Source organism: Gymnodraco acuticeps, unplaced genomic scaffold (genome assembly GCF_902827175.1).
Source record: "Gymnodraco acuticeps unplaced genomic scaffold, fGymAcu1.1, whole genome shotgun sequence".
In the NCBI taxonomy this organism is placed as follows: Eukaryota; Metazoa; Chordata; class Actinopteri; order Perciformes; family Bathydraconidae; genus Gymnodraco; species Gymnodraco acuticeps.
Window position 1 is genome coordinate 38,785 of NW_022992093.1, and position 21,790 is coordinate 60,574.

The 21,790-nt window shown below is 38.2% G+C and overlaps 1 protein-coding gene across 1 annotated transcript in view; it reads right to left on the reverse strand.

Annotated features, from left to right (window-relative positions):
* The window catches only part of LOC117537501 (retinal guanylyl cyclase 2-like), a 33,825-nt gene extending 25,094 nt beyond the window's left edge, over window positions 1-8,731 (reverse strand). Inside the window, 6 exon segments of the mRNA XM_034202736.1 lie at window positions 6,890-7,045; window positions 7,130-7,272; window positions 7,359-7,514; window positions 7,647-7,877; window positions 7,957-8,206; window positions 8,439-8,731. Of these exon segments, the coding sequence (XP_034058627.1) occupies window positions 6,890-7,045; window positions 7,130-7,272; window positions 7,359-7,514; window positions 7,647-7,877; window positions 7,957-8,071 (801 nt within the window). The 5' untranslated portion in view covers window positions 8,072-8,206; window positions 8,439-8,731.
* Between the last annotated feature and the right edge of the window lie 13,059 nt (window positions 8,732-21,790).

The window sequence follows — 21,790 nt, forward strand, 5'->3', positions numbered from 1 at the left end:
GTGTGTGGCCTAGCATTACTATACTTGTGGGGACTGTAGAGTTATATTTGTATTTATTCATGTTAGCAAACTATGGATAAGCTTAAAATGGGAATAATTTGGGTAAAACTGTGAGCTGCATTTGGGGCCTGTTGACATGTGTTTTTGAGGACAAAGGAAGATGGGGGGAAGGTGAGGAGCATGTCCTGATTTGCATTCAACTTAGATCTAGCTACAGTGGTTGTGATATTAAGAGAGGTCCCTTGGGTTTCTCTGGTGCTTATCAACAGTAGCAGTTAAGTGAATACTGTTCAAACAATACCTGTGTTTGTGTTTTATATTGATTTCTCTGTTTTATCCTTTCATAAATGTAAGGACTACAAATGGCTATAAACATTCTGGGCTGGTTGGAGTAAACAGGGTTTTATTGCTCTGTGGGGGAGGTGTAGGTATGCAGGCCTTGAGACCTTTTGTTGGAAAGTGAGCCTGTTTGGTTTCCTGCTTGGCCAGCGTTGCGTCTCCCAATGAGATGACCTGAAAAGATGACCAGCTGACCTAACACCAAACCCCTCCTTCTTACTCTGGTATATATCCGGTGGATCCCTGGCGTTCGGCCTCTTCTTCACATGCTGCCCTCGGGTGAAAGTAGCTCTGCAGTATGCGAACCGGGGCAGGAGTAAGCCGGCATTACTCCTTAAGCATTGCAATATAACTGTAATATATCATGTTGTATTGTAATGATTGTATTGCATTGTCATATTGCCATTAAAGTAGATTATTGTTAACGGTTACTTTGTAGATATGGATTCCTTCCTGTATTATAACCAGCTTCATAGGAACGCGCGGAGATTTGAAAAGCGGACCAGTTATCCCTCCAAATCTCCAACAAAATGGTGACCCGACGTCTATAACGAAGCTGAGGAAGAATTCAGACGCTTTCAAACATCTCAGACAGGACTCTGCAACTTTGCAAATAAGGTAAGCAGACGATGAAAGTCGCCTGTCTGTAATTGGATACGCTAAAACTTTAGGATTGTCTGTAGGCGTTTCACAGTGTTTTTATAGTTTAAATGGAATATACAATGCATATTTTACTATGTTAGGAAAGTTATATACAAAACGTAAACGTTGATCGACAGGTAGACGAAAGTCCTGCGTGACGTAAAATAGAGCAGTTTGGCGTGGATCTGCAGGTAGTTTATTCCTGAGTGGCGTAGAAATGGTGCAGTTTGTGTGAATGCGAGGTTTGAATCCTGCACGGCAAAACCTGGAAACTCGATAAATCAGATCGAGTCGCCGTTTAAAACTGGGGTTTAAATAACAGACCAATGCTAAAAGCTTAAAGCCAGAGGTCTGTTATATATTAAACCAAGGTAGAGCGTTTCCCTTTGTCTGGAAACTTCTGCTGCTGCCATCTAGTGGCTGAAAGGGGGTATCACACCCTTGAAACTTCTGCTGCTGCCATCTAGTGGCTGAAAGGGGGTATCACACCCTTGAAACTTATGCGAGCTTAGAGTTTAATCATTACATTGCTGGCCGGTATTGAAGACGGGAAGCACGTTCCCAGTATATTATAACTGATTTTGGTAAACTGGTACAAAACAATAAGGGATTGAACATTTTTTACAACGACAGCACCAGGAGATGAGTAAACTCAAGAATCTGTAGAGTGTAAATACATTGTGCAAAACACATTTTACACTCGAACTGTTTGCAAATGTAGACAATATAAATAAATGTTCAGAAAGAAGACATAGGCCTACACTTGATTCAAATTTCATTACTGTGATCCGATTGGTGTGCTCTGCAGGTTTACTATTGTTCGAAGTAACAGTGGGATTTAAAATGAGAGAAGATATGGAGATGTTCTTTCATAGTGTGTGGAATATGTGATGCTGGAAACATGTAAGTATTTCAGAGTTGTGTTGGGTAAATATGTAACAATGGATGAAACAATTTTTGGAGTGAGTTTTTGTAATATCATAAGTAGACATTAATTATGTTGTTTAGATGGCATTTAACAACTAAGACAGATAGTATGATTAGAAAGAGACAGAGTGGAAAGGGTTGGATTTATTTAACATCAGTGTGCTAGACTTCTTATAGGTAATGTGTACCGGGACCTGGACTCCCCCTCTGAGTTAGAAAGGCTTTGATCCCGACCCTCCAAGCAGACAACGAGACCTAACCCAACAGGAGACTCCTCCTTCTCCATCGTACAGACAGAGAACCAGAGCTGAACCAACAACGACCTGAGGCATCCAGAAACAAACCAGCATGCTGACAAAGAGGCAAACTCTCATCGGTCCCTCAAACAGGACATGAAGTTCCAAACTGCGCTGCGAGATTTGGCACAATAGACATGAGAGCAGAATCCGCCCTCCATAAAAACAGCAGAGAGACTGTAAAGGAGGAGTGCAACAACAGTGGCATGATGGGGCTGCAGATGTGACTGGGCCAATGGCGGCCTACAAAAGTTACAGTGGATGGATTCAACAGCTGATGGACTGAAGAGAAGACAGAATCAGAGGAGTTGGCATGGTCGATTAGAAGTGAGGAGGCCGGGGTCACGGCTTGAGAAAACCAGGGGAGGAGGAAAGGAGAACGGGAATGAGTGAGTTACACATAAACACACTTATTCACGAAACGCACATTTAAATAACTTGAATTAACTTCATAAATACGTAAAGACAGAAAGATTTATTAATCATTTGGTAAATTAAAAATAGCAGTAAAGAGGAAACTATTAAAGTAAAATGATAATCATCCTAAAACACACTGACAGAGTAGAACCATATTCTTCAATATTTTCATCATGTTAACAATTCATTCTTTAAGACATTTTTATTCACGTGTGAATAAAGTAGTGATCTCATTGGTTACAATATTGATCACCATTAAAAGGATAGTTTTAGGAACCACTCTATAGGACAAATCTTTGTTTGTATTAATGGCTAGTGCCAAGCCACATATTAAATTCCAATCTAAAGTGTTTTCACCATTGTGGCATAGTTATTACCAGACTTCGGTTTTAAATCCTTGATAAAGGAGGGAGTAATTGTTGCATGTTCGGACACCCAAGGTTCCACACACTGCTAAAGAGTTTAACATTGTTTTTTTAAGTAGACCAGAATTATAATGAGCTATGAAATGCAGAGCGACACGGATCCTAGTAATGTTTTGACTCAAGATAATAGTTATTGTACAAAAGTTTCTGAAATAGATCATTAGACATTTTAATACTAATTAGGTGTAATTGGATTGCAGTAGTAGTAGTACTCGAAGGAAGTGAGTTTTGTACCAAGTTTCAGGAAAAGTGGGAGGCGGAAGTCCCAATGACAAGTGAGAATCATCTTGAAAATTATAGTTGAAATCGTGACATATTTTTGTAGACAAAGGATACTGGCCTATGCTGAAATGTCAAAGTCTCTGCAGAGCACGACACATGGCCAAAAAAGACGGAGACCAACTGACCTTTGACCCTGACCGACAGTGTAACTTGACAAGGCACTGTGGATGACTGACTCTGGGGTGAACCTGACCAAACTTGACATGACAACCAGACAGTGTGAGTGTGAATGAATGCCGGCATGTGATCAGTGTAACTGCATGATTCTAAAACAATAACTAACCAAGCATGTTTTTGGACTAACATATTATTTTGGAGCTCCAAGGGAAACGAGAGGTTTCCTAAAAATTCCACAAAAAGGGGAAACCGCACATGTGATATTTTCCTCTCACATGAGTTGGCGGTTTGCAAATGTAAAACTACAATCTGAAGATTCTGTTTCTTTTAGGCCTGAAGGACGGAGAGGAACACTTCTTTTCACTGAAGTGTTCGCTGTGGAAATAATGATAATGGATGTCAAATTGTAAATAATGTTCGTTATGTCCCTAACCAATTACCTGACAGTTTTTGTTCCCCTCCCATTACAGGCTTTTGTTACACATGATTTCATGTGTAAAAGGGGGAGTGAGTATAATGTATAAATGTCAACATGGCTGTAAAATTCACAATTTACATTTTTCTTTTAAGGATTGACAGAAACCTTCCGCCCCAACCCAGATGTTCAAACTGAGCATTGAATGTAATTAACCTGCTCCATATCTGGGGATAAAATACTGTTTGATGAATGTTGAGATGTTTCTAAATATTGATTTGAATTATAACAGGTAACAAAGAAGCAGTGGCCAAGGGGCTACTGTGAAACCAAAGAAGTTGACCTGTGATAGTTAAACAATTTTGTAATAGTTTAACAGACATTAGAGTAACTGAGGTTTGAAATGTAGAAAGAACATATTACAGTTAAGTTAAGCTAAAACATAGTAATGTATTGAGACATAATTTAATTTAGACAACATCATGTAACTAGCCTGGTAAAGAAGTAAAAGCCATATACTTTATTGTTTAGGTCATTATGGGGATATACATTTCATCTAAAGTTATAATAGAAAGACATTTGATGACAGTTTGTTGGAATTCTGTATTCATTTTTTCAGCGTGATAATATCTAAGCACTGACAGGTAGAAGCAGTATCACCAGGAAATCATTCACTTTGTTAGCATCGTGATTTTGGTTGTTTTTGAATCCATAACATTAGTGTGTTTCTTTGCCAGAAACATTAGCAGTTCATATTAGATTTAGATTTTAAATAGGATTTCATTTAAAAATAAACACGGATGCTTGTCAGAAATTCAGAGCTATTGAAATATGTTATTTAGTTTACCTAAAGATGTTGAGGTTCTTATTTAGTTGGCACAGTCCAAGTATTAAGATTCTGAAGCTGTACTGGCAGATAGGAGGGCTACAATTAATTTGGAAAACCTGTTCACAGACGGCTGTTGTTTCAAGACACCCCACCAACAGGCTCCAAGTGGGTCAAAACAGCTGAGCGTAGGCTTGAGGGAGTTGTATCAGATTTCTCCACACAGGTCACTGGCGCCAAAAGGGGGACCCGAGAAGCACGAGGACAAAGTGGCTCAACCCCAGGCTCTCCGACCCCGACCGAGTGACCCAGCGGACCTCTTATGCCGTCTGCCTGGGAGAAAAGGGGGACAGCTCGTACCACGGGAGCCAGTGTGCGGCGGGGAAACCACCTACTAGGACCAGGGGACGACATCAGGACGGACGTGGCCCTGGCAGACGTGGACTACTCGGAAGCAGCAGACTGGAGGACCAGGACCCTGGAGACATCCTTACAGCAGACGACCCGGGAGGCATCATCAGCGGGCCGGAGAAGGAGGATCGGGAGACATCTCTACAGCATCGACCCGGAAGCCGCCATCAGCGGGCCGGAGGACGAGGAGGAGGAAGACATCTCTCTAGCAGGCAGCCCAGAAGCTGCTGTCAGCGGATTTGGGGGGACAAAGACACGGCAAGCCGGGACGGCGCAGGGAACTTGTCGAGGCAGCAGAGGAGTCTACTTCGCTCTGATCAGTTCTACCCGTGAAGGGCAAGCTGCATCTCCCCCTCCCTATTAGCTGTCCTTGTGGGCTATTCCTCTGAGGGGGGGGGGGGGGTGATGATTCTAGCACTCAGCTACCCCCTCATGGTTCCTTCACTGCCATGGAAAGTGGTGTTCGGTCTCCATGAAGGTTTCAAGTACTCTAAATACCAGCTTCGGATGGATTTACGGACACAGTAGAAAATAATGACAGTGGGTATATTTCAAAATGCCTTGTCTAAGTTTATCTCTGGAGAAGGAGATAAAAAGGGGGATTTGTAGTTATATTTGTATTTATTCATGTTAGCAAACTATGGATAAGCTTAAAATGGGAATAATTTGGGTAAAACTGTGAGCTGCATTTGGGGCCTGTTGACATGTGTTTTTGAGGACAAAGGAAGATGGGGGAAGGTGAGAGCATGTCCTGATTTGCATTCAACTTAGATCTAGCTGCAGTGTTTGTGATGTTAAGAGAGGTCCCTTGGGTTTCTCTGGTGCTTATCAACAGTAGCAGTTAAGTGAATACTGTTCAAACAATACCTGTGTTTGTGTTTTATATTGATTTCTCTGTTTTATCCTTTCATAAATGTAAGGACTACAAATGGCTATAAACATTCTGGGCTGGTTGGAGTAAACAGGGTTTTATTGCTCTGTGGGGGAGGTGTAGGTATGCAGGCCTTGAGACCTTTTGTTGGAAAGTGAGCCTGTTTGGTTTCCTGCTGCGTTTCCTGCTGCGTTGCGTCTCCCAATGAGATGACCTGAAAAGATGACCAGCTGACCTAACACCAAACCCCTCCTTCTTACTCTGGTATATATCCGGTGGATCCCTGGCGTTCGGCCTCTTCTTCACATGCTGCCCTCGGGTGAAAGTAGCTCTGCAGTATGCGAACCGGGGCAGGAGTAAGCCGGCATTACTCCTTAAGCATTGCAATATAACTGTAATATATCATGTTGTATTGTAATGATTGTATTGCATTGTCATATTGCCATTAAAGTAGATTATTGTTAACGGTTACTTTGTAGATATGGATTCCTTCCTGTATTATAACCAGCTTCATAGGAACGCGCGGAGATTTGAAAAGCGGACCAGTTATCCCTCTAAATCTCCAACAGGACCTACATCTGTTTACACAGTCACGTGTGGGGACTCGCCTCCCTTATGGGGACAAAATGGAGTTCCCCATGAGGAGAATCATTAATTTTAGGGTGAAGACTTGGTTAAGGTTAGGGTTAGGGTTAGGCATGTGTTGGTTATGGTTAAGGTTAGGATAAGTCTCCAGGAAATGCATGTAAGTCAATGTAATGTCCCCTGAAGTGATGTATGCATGGTATGTGTGTGTGTGTGTGTGTGTGTGTGTGTGTGGTGTGTGTGTGTGTGTGTGTGTGTGTGTGTGTGTGTGTGTGTGTGTGTGTGTGTGTGTGTGTGTGTGTGTGTGTACAGTGTGTGTACAGTGTGTGTTGTAACCTCGGTGGCAGATACAGCTGTCCTGATCTCACGGTTGATCTGCGCCTGTCTGAAGGCTTCATAGAAGCTCTGGTCGGACGCCATGGTAACGGTGAGGACTGAGCTGTAGGCGTGGCGGAGCTTCGTGCTATTGGTCAGCTGAGGAAATGCTATGTCCTGATTGGACGAGGATAGAGAGATTTACCTGCACATGAACTTCTTCTAGGTATTTAAATGTATAAATATACAGTGATGTGTTACCTGGTACGGCATGGCGTACAGCAGCGCGTCGTACGGGATGAACACGTAACCGTCGGCAACCATCCCCATGTCCAGAGCCGTCAGCAGGAGCTCCCGCTGATCCTCTCCACCAATCAGAACAGAGCTCATGCACATGATGACCACTGGAATTAAAACGTTAAAATAATTACATAACATAATGTAACATTAAACCTCCAGTAAATTACAGCTCTGTGTTTTCAGTGCTGACCTTTGACCTTGTCCGCCACTCTGATCGCTCGCAGAGCCTCCTGAGCACCGCCGTTTTGATTGGTTTCCATGGTAACTACCGGACCAATGGGCAGCCCTAGTGCTCGGAGAGCTGAGGCCACTTCCTGTCCGGTACTCTCCCAAAGGTCTGTTGGAGCTGATGACCAAACAGGAAGAGGTAGTGTTTACATAGTGCTTGACCACGCCTCCAAAGTGTCATCATGACAGACCACGCCCCAACAGTGTCGTCATGACAGACCACGCCCCCACAGTGACATCACAGACTCACCTGAGATGACGCCCACGTGCGCCCAGCGGAAGAACCGCAGCACGCTGAAGAGCACCCTGCTGGGCTGGGGGAGGGGCGGCAGGTTGGGCCAATCAGCACCCAGACAGCCTGGAGAGGCAAGCCCCACCTCCCAGTGCTGAGCCAATAAAGAGGCAGCATGACAGAGAGCGGGGCTAAAGGGGCCGATGTAAGCGTGTCCATAACCCTCCATGTCCCCGAGTTCTGTCAGTGCTGGAAAAAACAAGAGAAGAAAGAGAAATTATTAAAAACAGAACGACTGACTCAGACAGGCTCTGATTGGTGACCGAACCTTTGGAGGCGGAGCAGTCCTCGTCCAGTAGCTTCACGTCGTACCAGTAGCCTCTGCTCAGCCCGGTGTCACTCCGTAACCGTGACAATGCCAGGTTGGCAGCCGCCGTCGGCATGGCGCGGGAGAAAAGGGGGTCACATGACCATGGTCCAATCAGAGCCAGCTTAAAGGTCGCCGTCCACACCTCTGTGGAGCATAGCAACCATAAACATGCTCCTAGCAAACCACCGGGGACGCTGCATCCTGGTTCCTGTGGAGACCAAAACTAATATTATTACAGGACCTCTAATCCTGACGCATTGTGATGACATCACTTCCTGGAACTCTAAACAGAATTATCCGAGAGAGAACAGACTGTCAGCCAGGACCCTGAACGCACCACCTTTAAACCTGACTCACTGTGATGACATCACTTCCTGGAACTCTAACAGAATTATCCGAGAGAGTGACAAACGATGTTTGTGTCGGTGGGCCCTACTCACTTCGGTTAAATTGATTCCTTCCTTGCGTCCTTTCCCTGCGTCTAGTCCCTCCCTCCAGAGAAGCAAGGAGAGACGCAAGGAAACCACGAGAAGCAGGAAATGAGTTTTAAGAGCAATGGGACGTCCTTTCCTCCGGAGCGTCACGTGAAGCGACGTCCGTTTGTGATGACGCTGCACAGCTGATCGTCTGACAGCAGCTCTGTCCCCGTTGTGTTCACAAACACCCCGCCTCTGTTAGCACACATTTACTGACACAAACATTTGTATCATCTGTTGTAGACCCCAATACATGAAATAAAATAAGAACTCTTTCTCAAAAAAGATAAACGCCATTCTTAAAATGTATAAACGAAAAAAGCGATCATGAACATTTTTCCAATAAATGAATAAAATGATTTTTGACCACTTAGTTGTTCAGATATATGTTTGTAACTAAATGAAACATGAATTGAAACAAAACACGGTATAAACTGAGGAGTGACTCCCGTGAGGTTCATGTGTTTTCTTCACTCTGCTGGGAAACTGCTCTCATGTCAAGAAGCATCAGATCAGTGCATGCACTGCCTCGTCCAATCAGTGAGCGATACACAGTAAGGGGGCGGGGCGAGTGTCTGAAGATTTCATCGGAGGATGGTCTGGTGGTTCCTCGGTTATAGCTCCTCCATTATCGCTCCTCGCTCCTCCGGCAGAAATAAGGCCATTGGGACGCTACTCAAGATGGAGCAGACAAATCAACTTCCGGTGAGACCGAGACCGAGGAGCGAGGAAATGAAAAATAAGAGAAGTGAGAAGGGCCCGGTGTCTCAGACCGACTGAGGACAGATCGAACCCAACTGACTGCTGTGACCTCCGACCTTTCAAACACTATTGCGATAAGCATGTTGTAACTTCCGGTTGTTGTTGTTGTTGTTGTTGTCATCTCCGGGTATCCCGTGTGCCTGTTCTGTTGCTGATAGCTTATTATCTTAACTTAATCGATCGTTTTAAAACTCTTGATCACGGCAACTGCCTGACGTTGTGTAATCACACGTTCTACAGCTTAAGCACTCACAACTCTCCTTCTCTTAGCGACTGTAACTCCACAGATGCCTAAACTCTTTTCGGGTTTGCTAACGGTAGCTACTTTAGCTTGATAGCTAGCCATGGCTCTTTCCCCACCCTCGGGTGCTATTTCCTGCTCTAACTGTCTCATGTTTGGTTACTTCCCTGCCTCCTTTACTGGTACCGATACATGTGTTTAAATGTAGTATAGTTGTTAGGTTGGAGGCGGGAATCATAGCCATAGAAGCCCGGGCTCCACATCTTAGAAAGTAACTCAGCTACAGTAAAGCCCCATGTTAGCCGGTGCGGACCGGCAAAAGGTAGCTCCTATTAGCCGTCCCCCGGCAACTCCCGAGCAGCAGGGAGACTGGGGTGACTGTTCAGAAGGGGCATAACCGCGAAACCCGCAGGTCCCCACCAACCCGTTCACGTATCTAACAGATATTCCCCACTCAGCGAGACACCCGCTGAGAAGCCAACTCTGGTTATTGGTAGCTCTATTATGAGACACGTGAAATTAGAGACCGAAGCCTCCACAGTCACATGCATTCCGGGGGCCAGAGTCAATATTACATGGTGACATCACCAATCTATTAGTCAATATTACATGGTGCATCACTCTCTATTAGTCAATATTACATGGTGACATCACCATCTATTAGTCACATGACATGGTGACATCACCAATCTATTAGTCAATATTACATGGTGACATCACCAATCTATTAGTCAATATTACATGGTGACATCACCAATCTATTAGTCAATTACATGGTGACATCATCAATCTATTAGTCAATATGACATGGTGACATCATCAATCTATTAGTCAATATTACATGGTGACATCACAATCTATTAGTCAATATTACATGGTGACATCACCAATCTATTAGTCAATATGACATGGTGACATCACCAATCTATTAGTCAATATTACATGGTGACATCACCAATCTATTAGTCAATATTACATGGTGACATCACCAATCTATTAGTCATATTACATGGTGACATCACAATCTATTAGTCAATATGACATGGTGACATCACCAATCTATTAGTCAATATGACATGGTGACATCACCAATCTATTAGTCAATATTACATGGTGACATCACCAATCTATTAGTCAATATTACATGGTGACATCACCAATCTATTAGTCAATATGACATGGTGACATCACCAATCTATTAGTCAATATACATGGTGACATCACAATCTATTAGTCAATATTACATGGTGACATCACCAATCTATTAGTCAATATTACATGGTGACATCACAATCTATTAGTCAATATTACATGGTGACATCACCAATCTATTAGTCAATATGACATGGTGACATCACCAATCTATTAGTCAATATTACATGGTGACATCATCAATCTATTAGTCAATATTACATGGTGACATCACAATCTATTAGTCAATATGACATGGTGACATCACCAATCTATTAGTCAATATGACATGGTGACATCACCAATCTATTAGTCAATATTACATGGTGACATCACCAATCTATTAGTCAATATGACATGGTGACATCACCAATCTATTAGTCAATATTACATGGTGACATCACCAATCTATTAGTCAATATTACATGGTGACATCACAATCTATTAGTCAATATGACATGGTGACATCACAATCTATTAGTCAATATTACATGGTGACATCATCAATCTATTAGTCAATATGACATGGTGACATCACCAATCTATTAGTCAATATGACATGGTGACATCACCAATCTATTAGTCAATATGACATGGTGACATCATCAATCTATTAGTCAATATTACATGGTGACATCACCAATCTATTAGTCAATATGACATGGTGACATCACCAATCTATTAGTCAATATGACATGGTGACATCACCAATCTATTAGTCAATATTACATGGTGACATCACAATCTATTAGTCAATATTACATGGTGACATCACCAATCTATTAGTCAATATTACATGGTGACATCACCAATCTATTAGTCAATATTACATGGTGACATCACCAATCTATTAGTCAATATGACATGGTGACATCACCAATCTATAGTCAATATGACATGGTGACATCACCAATCTATTAGTCAATATGACATGGTGACATCACAATCTATTAGTCAATATTACATGGTGACATCACCAATCTATTAGTCAATATTCATGGTGACATCATCAATCTATTAGTCAATATGACATGGTGACATCACCAATCTATTAGTCAATATGACATGGTGACATCACCAATCTATTAGTCAATGACATGGTGACATCACCAATCTATTAGTCAATATTACATGGTGACATCATCAATCTATTAGTCAATATTACATGGTGACATCACCAATCTATTAGTCAATATCATGGTGACATCACAATCTATTAGTCAATATGACATGGTGACATCATCAATCTATTAGTCAATATGACATGGTGACATCATCAATCTATTAGTCAATATTACATGGTGACATCATCAATCTATTAGTCAATATTACATGGTGACATCACCAATCTATTAGTCAATATTACATGGTGACATCATCAATCTATTAGTCAATAACATGGTGACATCACCAATCTATTAGTCAATACATGGTGACATCACCAATCTATTAGTCAATATTACATGGTGACATCACAATCTATTAGTCAATATTACATGGTGACATCACCAATCTATTAGTCATATTACATGGTGACATCACCAATCTATTAGTCAATATTACATGGTGACATCACCAATCTATTAGTCAATATTACATGGTGACATCACAATCTATTAGTCAATATGACATGGTGACATCACCAATCTATTAGTCAATATGACATGGTGACATCACCAATCTATTAGTCAATTTACATGGTGACATCACAATCTATTAGTCAATATTACATGGTGACATCACCAATCTATTAGTCAATATTACATGGTGACATCACCAATCTATTAGTCAATATGACATGGTGACATCATCAATCTATTAGTCAATATTACATGGTGACATCACCAATCTATTAGTCAATATTACATGGTGACATCACCAATCTATTAGTCAATATTACATGGTGACATCATCAATCTATTAGTCAATATGACATGGTGACATCATCAATCTATTAGTCAATATTACATGGTGACATCACCAATCTATTAGTCAATTACATGGTGACATCAATCTATTAGTCAATATTACATGGTGACATCACAATCTATTAGTCAATATGACATGGTGACATCACCAATCTATTAGTCAATATTACATGGTGACATCACAAATCTATTAGTCAATATTACATGGTGACATCACCAATCTATTAGTCAATATTACATGGTGACATCACCAATCTATTAGTCAATATGACATGGTGACATCATCAATCTATTAGTCAATATTACATGGTGACATCACCAATCTATTAGTCAATATGACATGGTGACATCATCAATCTATTAGTCAATATTACATGGTGACATCACCAATCTATTAGTCAATATTACATGGTGACATCACAATCTATTAGTCATATTACATGGTGACATCACCAATCTATTAGTCAATATTACATGGTGACATCACCAATCTATTAGTCAATATGACATGGTGACATCACCAATCTATTAGTCAATATTACATGGTGACATCACCAATCTATTAGTCAATATTACATGGTGACATCACCAATCTATTAGTCAATATTACATGGTGACATCATCAATCTATTAGTCAATATTACATGGTGACATCACCAATCTATTAGTCAATATGACATGGTGACATCACCAATCTATTAGTCAATATGACATGGTGACATCACCAATCTATTAGTCAATATTACATGGTGACATCACCAATCTATTAGTCAATATTACATGGTGACATCACCAATCTATTAGTCAATATGACATGGTGACATCACCAATCTATTAGTCAATATGACATGGTGACATCACCAATCTATTAGTCAATATTACATGGTGACATCATCAATCTATTAGTCAATATTACATGGTGACATCACCAATCTATTAGTCAATATTACATGGTGACATCACCAATCTATTAGTCAATATGACATGGTGACATCATCAATCTATTAGTCAATATTACATGGTGACATCACCAATCTATTAGTCAATATTACATGGTGACATCACCAATCTATTAGTCAATATGACATGGTGACATCATCAATCTATTAGTCAATATGACATGGTGACATCACCAATCTATTAGTCAATATGACATGGTGACATCACCAATCTATTAGTCAATATTACATGGTGACATCACCAATCTATTAGTCAATATGACATGGTGACATCACCAATCTATTAGTCAATATGACATGGTGACATCACCAATCTATTAGTCAATATACATGGTGACATCATCAATCTATTAGTCAATATTACATGGTGACATCACCAATCTATTAGTCAATATTACATGGTGACATCACCAATCTATTAGTCAATATACATGGTGACATCATCAATCTATTAGTCAATATTACATGGTGACATCACCAATCTATTAGTCAATATGACATGGTGACATCACCAATCTATTAGTCAATATGACATGGTGACATCATCAATCTATTAGTCAATATGACATGGTGACATCACCAATCTATTAGTCAATATGACATGGTGACATCACCAATCTATTAGTCAATATGACATGGTGACATCACCAATCTATTAGTCAATATTACATGGTGACATCACCAATCTATTAGTCAATATGACATGGTGACATCACCAATCTATTAGTCAATATGACATGGTGACATCACCATCTATTAGTCAATATGACATGGTGACATCACCAATCTATTAGTCAATATGACATGGTGACATCACCAATCTATTAGTCAATATTACATGGTGACATCATCAATCTATTAGTCAATATTACATGGTGACATCATCAATCTATTAGTCAATATTACATGGTGACATCATCAATCTATTAGTCAATATTACATGGTGACATCACCAATCTATTAGTCAATATTACATGGTGACATCACCAATCTATTAGTCAATATTACATGGTGACATCACCAATCTATTAGTCAATATTACATGGTGACATCACCAATCTATTAGTCAATACATGGTGACATCATCAATCTATTAGTCAATATTACATGGTGACATCATCAATCTATTAGTCAATATTACATGGTGACATCACCAATCTATTAGTCAATATTACATGGTGACATCACCAATCTATTAGTCAATATTACATGGTGACATCATCAATCTATTAGTCAATATTACATGGTGACATCACCAATCTATTAGTCAATATTACATGGTGACATCATCAATCTATTAGTCAATATTACATGGTGACATCACCAATCTATTAGTCAATATTACATGGTGACATCATCAATCTATTAGTCAATATGACATGGTGACATCATCAATCTATTAGTCAATATTACATGGTGACATCATCCAATCTATTAGTCAATATTACATGGTGACATCACCAATCTATTAGTCAATATGACATGGTGACATCACCAATCTATTAGTCAATATGACATGGTGACATCACCAATCTATTAGTCAATATTACATGGTGACATCATCAATCTATTAGTCAATATTACATGGTGACATCATCAATCTATTAGTCAATATTACATGGTGACATCATCAATCTATTAGTCAATATTACATGGTGACATCACCAATCTATTAGTCAATATGACATGGTGACATCATCAATCTATTAGTCAATATGACATGGTGACATCATCAATCTATTAGTCAATATTACATGGTGACATCATCAATCTATTAGTCAATATTACATGGTGACATCATCAATCTATTAGTCAATATTACATGGTGACATCACCAATCTATTAGTCAATATGACATGGTGACATCACCAATCTATTAGTCAATATTACATGGTGACATCACCAATCTATTAGTCAATATTACATGGTGACATCACCAATCTATTAGTCAATATTACATGGTGACATCACCAATCTATTAGTCAATATTACATGGTGACATCATCAATCTATTAGTCAATATGACATGGTGACATCACCAATCTATTAGTCAATATTACATGGTGACATCATCAATCTATTAGTCAATATTACATGGTGACATCATCAATCTATTAGTCAATATTACATGGTGACATCACCAATCTATTAGTCAATATGACATGGTGACATCATCAATCTATTAGTCAATATTACATGGTGACATCACCAATCTATTAGTCAATATTACATGGTGACATCATCAATCTATTAGTCAATATTACATGGTGACATCACCAATCTATTAGTCAATATGACATGGTGACATCACCAATCTATTAGTCAATATGACATGGTGACATCACCAATCTATTAGTCAATATGACATGGTGACATCACCAATCTATTAGTCAATATGACATGGTGACATCACCAATCTATTAGTCATATGAACATGGTGACATCATCAATCTATTAGTCAATATTACATGGTGACATCATCAATCTATTAGTCAATATTACATGGTGACATCATCAATCTATTAGTCAATATTACATGGTGACATCACCAATCTATTAGTCAATATGACATGGTGACATCATCAATCTATTAGTCAATATTACATGGTGACATCACCAATCTATTAGTCAATATTACATGGTGACATCATCAATCTATTAGTCAATATGACATGGTGACATCACCAATCTATTAGTCAATATTACATGGTGACATCACCAATCTATTAGTCAATATTACATGGTGACATCATCAATCTATTAGTCAATATTACATGGTGACATCACCAATCTATTAGTCAATATGACATGGTGACATCACCAATCTATTAGTCAATATACATGGTGACATCACCAATCTATTAGTCAATATGACATGGTGACATCACCAATCTATTAGTCAATATGACATGGTGACATCACCAATCTATTAGTCAATATGACATGGTGACATCACCAATCTATTAGTCAATATGACATGGTGACATCATCAATCTATTAGTCAATATTACATGGTGACATCACCAATCTATTAGTCAATATTACATGGTGACATCATCAATCTATTAGTCAATATGACATGGTGACATCACCAATCTATTAGTCAATATGACATGGTGACATCATCAATCTATTAGTCAATATTACATGGTGACATCACCAATCTATTAGTCAATATTACATGGTGACATCATCAATCTATTAGTCAATATGACATGGTGACATCACCAATCTATTAGTCAATATTACATGGTGACATCACCAATCTATTAGTCAATAGACATGGTGACATCACAATCTATTAGTCAATATTACATGGTGACATCACCAATCTATTAGTCAATATGACATGGTGACATCACAATCTATTAGTCAATATGACATGGGACATCACCAATCTATTAGTCAATATGACATGGTGACATCATCAATCTATTAGTCAATATACATGGTGACATCAATCTATTAGTCAATATTACATGGTGACATCACCAATCTATTAGTCAATATGACATGGTGACATCACCAATCTATTAGTCAATATTACATGGTGACATCCCAATCTATTAGTCAATATGACATGGTGACATCACCAATCTATTAGTCAATATTACATGGTGACATCACCAATCTATTAGTCAATATTACATGGTGACATCACCAATCTATTAGTCAATATGACATGGTGACATCACCAATCTATTAGTCAATATGACATGGTGACATCACCAATCTATTAGTCAATATGACATGGTGACATCACCAATCTATTAGTCAATATGACATGGTGACATCACCAATCTATTAGTCAATATTACATGGTGACATCATCAATCTATTAGTCAATATTACATGGTGACATCACCAATCTATTAGTCAAATTACATGGTGACATCATCAATCTATAGTCAATATTACATGGTGACATCACCAATCTATTAGTCAATATGACATGGTGACATCACAATCTATTAGTCAATATGACATGGTGACATCACCAATCTATTAGTCAATATGACATGGTGACATCACCAATCTATTAGTCAATAGACATGGTGACATCACCAATCTATTAGTCATATGACATGGTGACATCATCAATCTATTAGTCAATATTACATGGTGACATCACCAATCTATTAGTCAATATTACATGGTGACATCACCAATCTATTAGTCAATATTACATGGTGACATCATCAATCTATTAGTCAATATGACATGGTGACATCACCAATCTATTAGTCAATATGACATGGTGACATCACCAATCTATTAGTCAATATGACATGGTGACATCACCAATCTATTAGTCAATATGACATGGTGACATCATCAATCTATTAGTCAATATTACATGGTGACATCACCAATCTATTAGTCAATATTCATGGTGACATCACCAATCTATTAGTCAATATGACATGGTGACATCACCAATCTATTAGTCAATATGACTGGTGACATCACCAATCTATTAGTCAATATTACATGGTGACATCACCAATCTATTAGTCAATATTACATGGTGACATCACCAATCTATTAGTCAACATTACATGGTGACATCACCAATCTATTAGTCAATATTACATGGTGACATCACCAATCTATTAGTCAATATGACATGTGACATCACAATCTATTAGTCAATATGACATGGTGACATCACCAATCTATTAGTCAATATGACATGGTGACATCACCAATCTATTAGTCAATATTACATGGTGACATCATCAATCTATTAGTCAATATTACATGGTGAGATCACCAATCTATTAGTCAATATGACATGGTGACATCACCAATCTATTAGTCAATATGACATGGTGACATCACCAATCTATTAGTCAATATGACATGGTGACATCACCAATCTATTAGTCAATATTACATGGTGACATCATCAATCTATTAGTCAATATTACATGGTGACATCACCAATCTATTAGTCAATATGACATGGTGACATCACCAATCTATTAGTCAATATTACATGGTGACATCATCAATCTATTAGTCAATATTACATGGTGACATCATCAATCTATTAGTCAATATGACATGGTGACATCACCAATCTATAGTTCAATATTACATGGTGACATCACATCTATTAGTCAACATTACATGGTGACATCACCAATCTATTAGTCAATATTACATGGTGACTCACCAATCTATTAGTCAATATTACATGGTGACATCATCAATCTATTAGTCAATATTACATGGTGACATCACCAATCTATTAGTCAATATGACATGGTGACATCATCAATCTATTAGTCAATATTACATGGTGACATCACCAATCTATTAGTCAATATTACATGGTGACATCATCAATCTATTAGTCAATAGACATGGTGACATCACCAATCTATTAGTCAATATGACATGGTGACATCACCAATCTATTAGTCAATATGACATGGTGACATCACCAATCTATTAGTCAATATGACATGGTGACATCACCAATCTATTAGTCAATATGACATGGTGACATCACCAATCTATTGTCAATATGACATGGTGACATCATCAATCTATTAGTCAATATTACATGTGACATCACCAATCTATTAGTCAATATTACATGGTGACATCATCATCTATAGTCAATATGAATGGTGACATCACCAATCTATTAGTCAATATGACATGGTGACATCATCAATCTATTAGTCAATATTACATGGTGACATCACCAATCTATTAGTCAATATTACATGGTGACATCATCAATCTATTAGTCAATATGACATGGTGACATCACCAATCTATTAGTCAATATTACATGGTGACATCACCAATCTATTAGTCAATATTACATGGTGACATCATCAATCTATTAGTCAATATTACATGGTGACATCACCAATCTATTAGTCAATATGACATGGTGACATCACCAATCTATTAGTCAATATGACATGGTGACATCACCAATCTATTAGTCAATATGACATGGTGACATCACCAATCTATTAGTCAATATGACATGGTGACATCACCAATCTATTAGTCAATATGACATGGTGACATCACCAATCTATTAGTCAATATGACATGGTGACATCATCATCTATTAGTCAATATTACATGGTGACATCACCAATCTATTAGTCAATATTACATGGTGACATCATCAATCTATTAGTCAATATGACATGGTGACATCACCAATCTATTAGTCATATGACCTGGTGACATCATCAATCTATTAGTCATATTACATGGTGACATCACCAACTATTAGTCAATATTACATGGTGACATCAATCAATCTATTAGTCAATATGACATGGTGAATCACCAATCTATTAGTCAATATTACATGGTGACATCACCAATCTATTAGTCAATATTACATGGTGACATCATCAATCTATTAGTCATATTACATGGTGACATCACCAATCTATTAGTCATATGACATGGTGACATCACCAATCTATTAGTCCAATATGACATGGTGACATCACCAATCTATTAGTCAATATGACATGGTGGACATCATCAACTATTAGTCAATATTACATGGTGACATCACCAATCTATTAGTCAATATTACATGGTGACATCATCAATCTATTAGTCAATATACATGGTGACATCACCAATCTATTAGTCAATAGACATGGTGACATCACCAATCTATTAGTCAATATGACATGGTGACATCACCAATCTATTGTCAATATGACATGGTGACATCACCAATCTATTAGTCAATATTACATGGTGACATCACCAATCTATTAGTCAATATTACATGGTGACATCACCAATCTATTAGTCAATATGACATGGTGACATCACCAATCTATTAGTCAATATGACATGGTGACATCACCAATCTATTAGTCAATATGACATGGTGACATCACCAATCTATTAGTCAATATGACATGGTGACATCACCAATCTATTAGTCAATATTACATGGTGACATCATCAATCTATTAGTCAATATTACATGGTGACATCACCAATCTATTAGTCAATATTACATGGTGACATCATCAATCTATTAGTCAATATGACATGGTGACATCACCAATCTATTAGTCAATATTACATGGTGACATCATCAATCTATTAGTCAATATTACATGGTGACATCACCAATCTATTAGTCAATATGACATGGTGATATCATCAATCTATTAGTCAATATGACATGGTGACATCACCAATCTATTAGTCAATATTACATGGTGACATCATCAATCTATTAGTCAATATTACATGGTGACATCATCAATCTATTAGTCAATATTACATGGTGACATCATCAATCTATTAGTCAATATGACATGGTGACATCACCAATCTATTAGTCAATATTACATGGTGACATCATCAATCTATTAGTCAATATTACATGGTGACATCACCAATATATTAGTCAATATGACATGGTGATATCATCAATCTATTAGTCAATATTACATGGTGACATCACCAATCTATTAGTCAATATTACATGGTGACATCACCAATCTATTAGTCAATATTACATGGTGACATCATCAATCTATTAGTCATATTACATGGTGACATCACCCATCTATTAGTCAATATTACATGGTGACATCACCAATCTATTAGTCAATATGACATGGTGACATCACCAATCTATTAGTCAATATTACATGGGTGACATCACCAATCTATTAGTCAATATGACATGGTGACATCACCAATCTATTAGTCAATAGACATGGTGACATCATCAATCTATTAGTCAATATGAACATGGTGACATCACCAATCTATTAGTCAATATGACATGGTGACATCATCAATCTATTAGTCCAATATGACATGGTGACATCATCAATCTATTAGTCAATATGACATGGGTGACATCATAATCTATTAGTCAATATTACATGGTGACATCATCAATCTATTAGTCAATATTACATGGTGACATCATCAATCTATTAGTCATATTACATGGTGACATCATCAATCTATTAGTCAATATTACATGGTGACATACCACTATTAGTCAATATTACATGGTGACATCACCAATCTATTAGTCAATATGACATGGTGACATCACCAATCTATTAGTCAATATTACATGGTGGACATCACCAATCTATTAGTCAATATTACATGGTGACATCACCAATCTATTAGTCAATATTACATGGTGACATCACCAATCTATTAGTCAATATGACATGGTGACATCACCAATCTATTAGT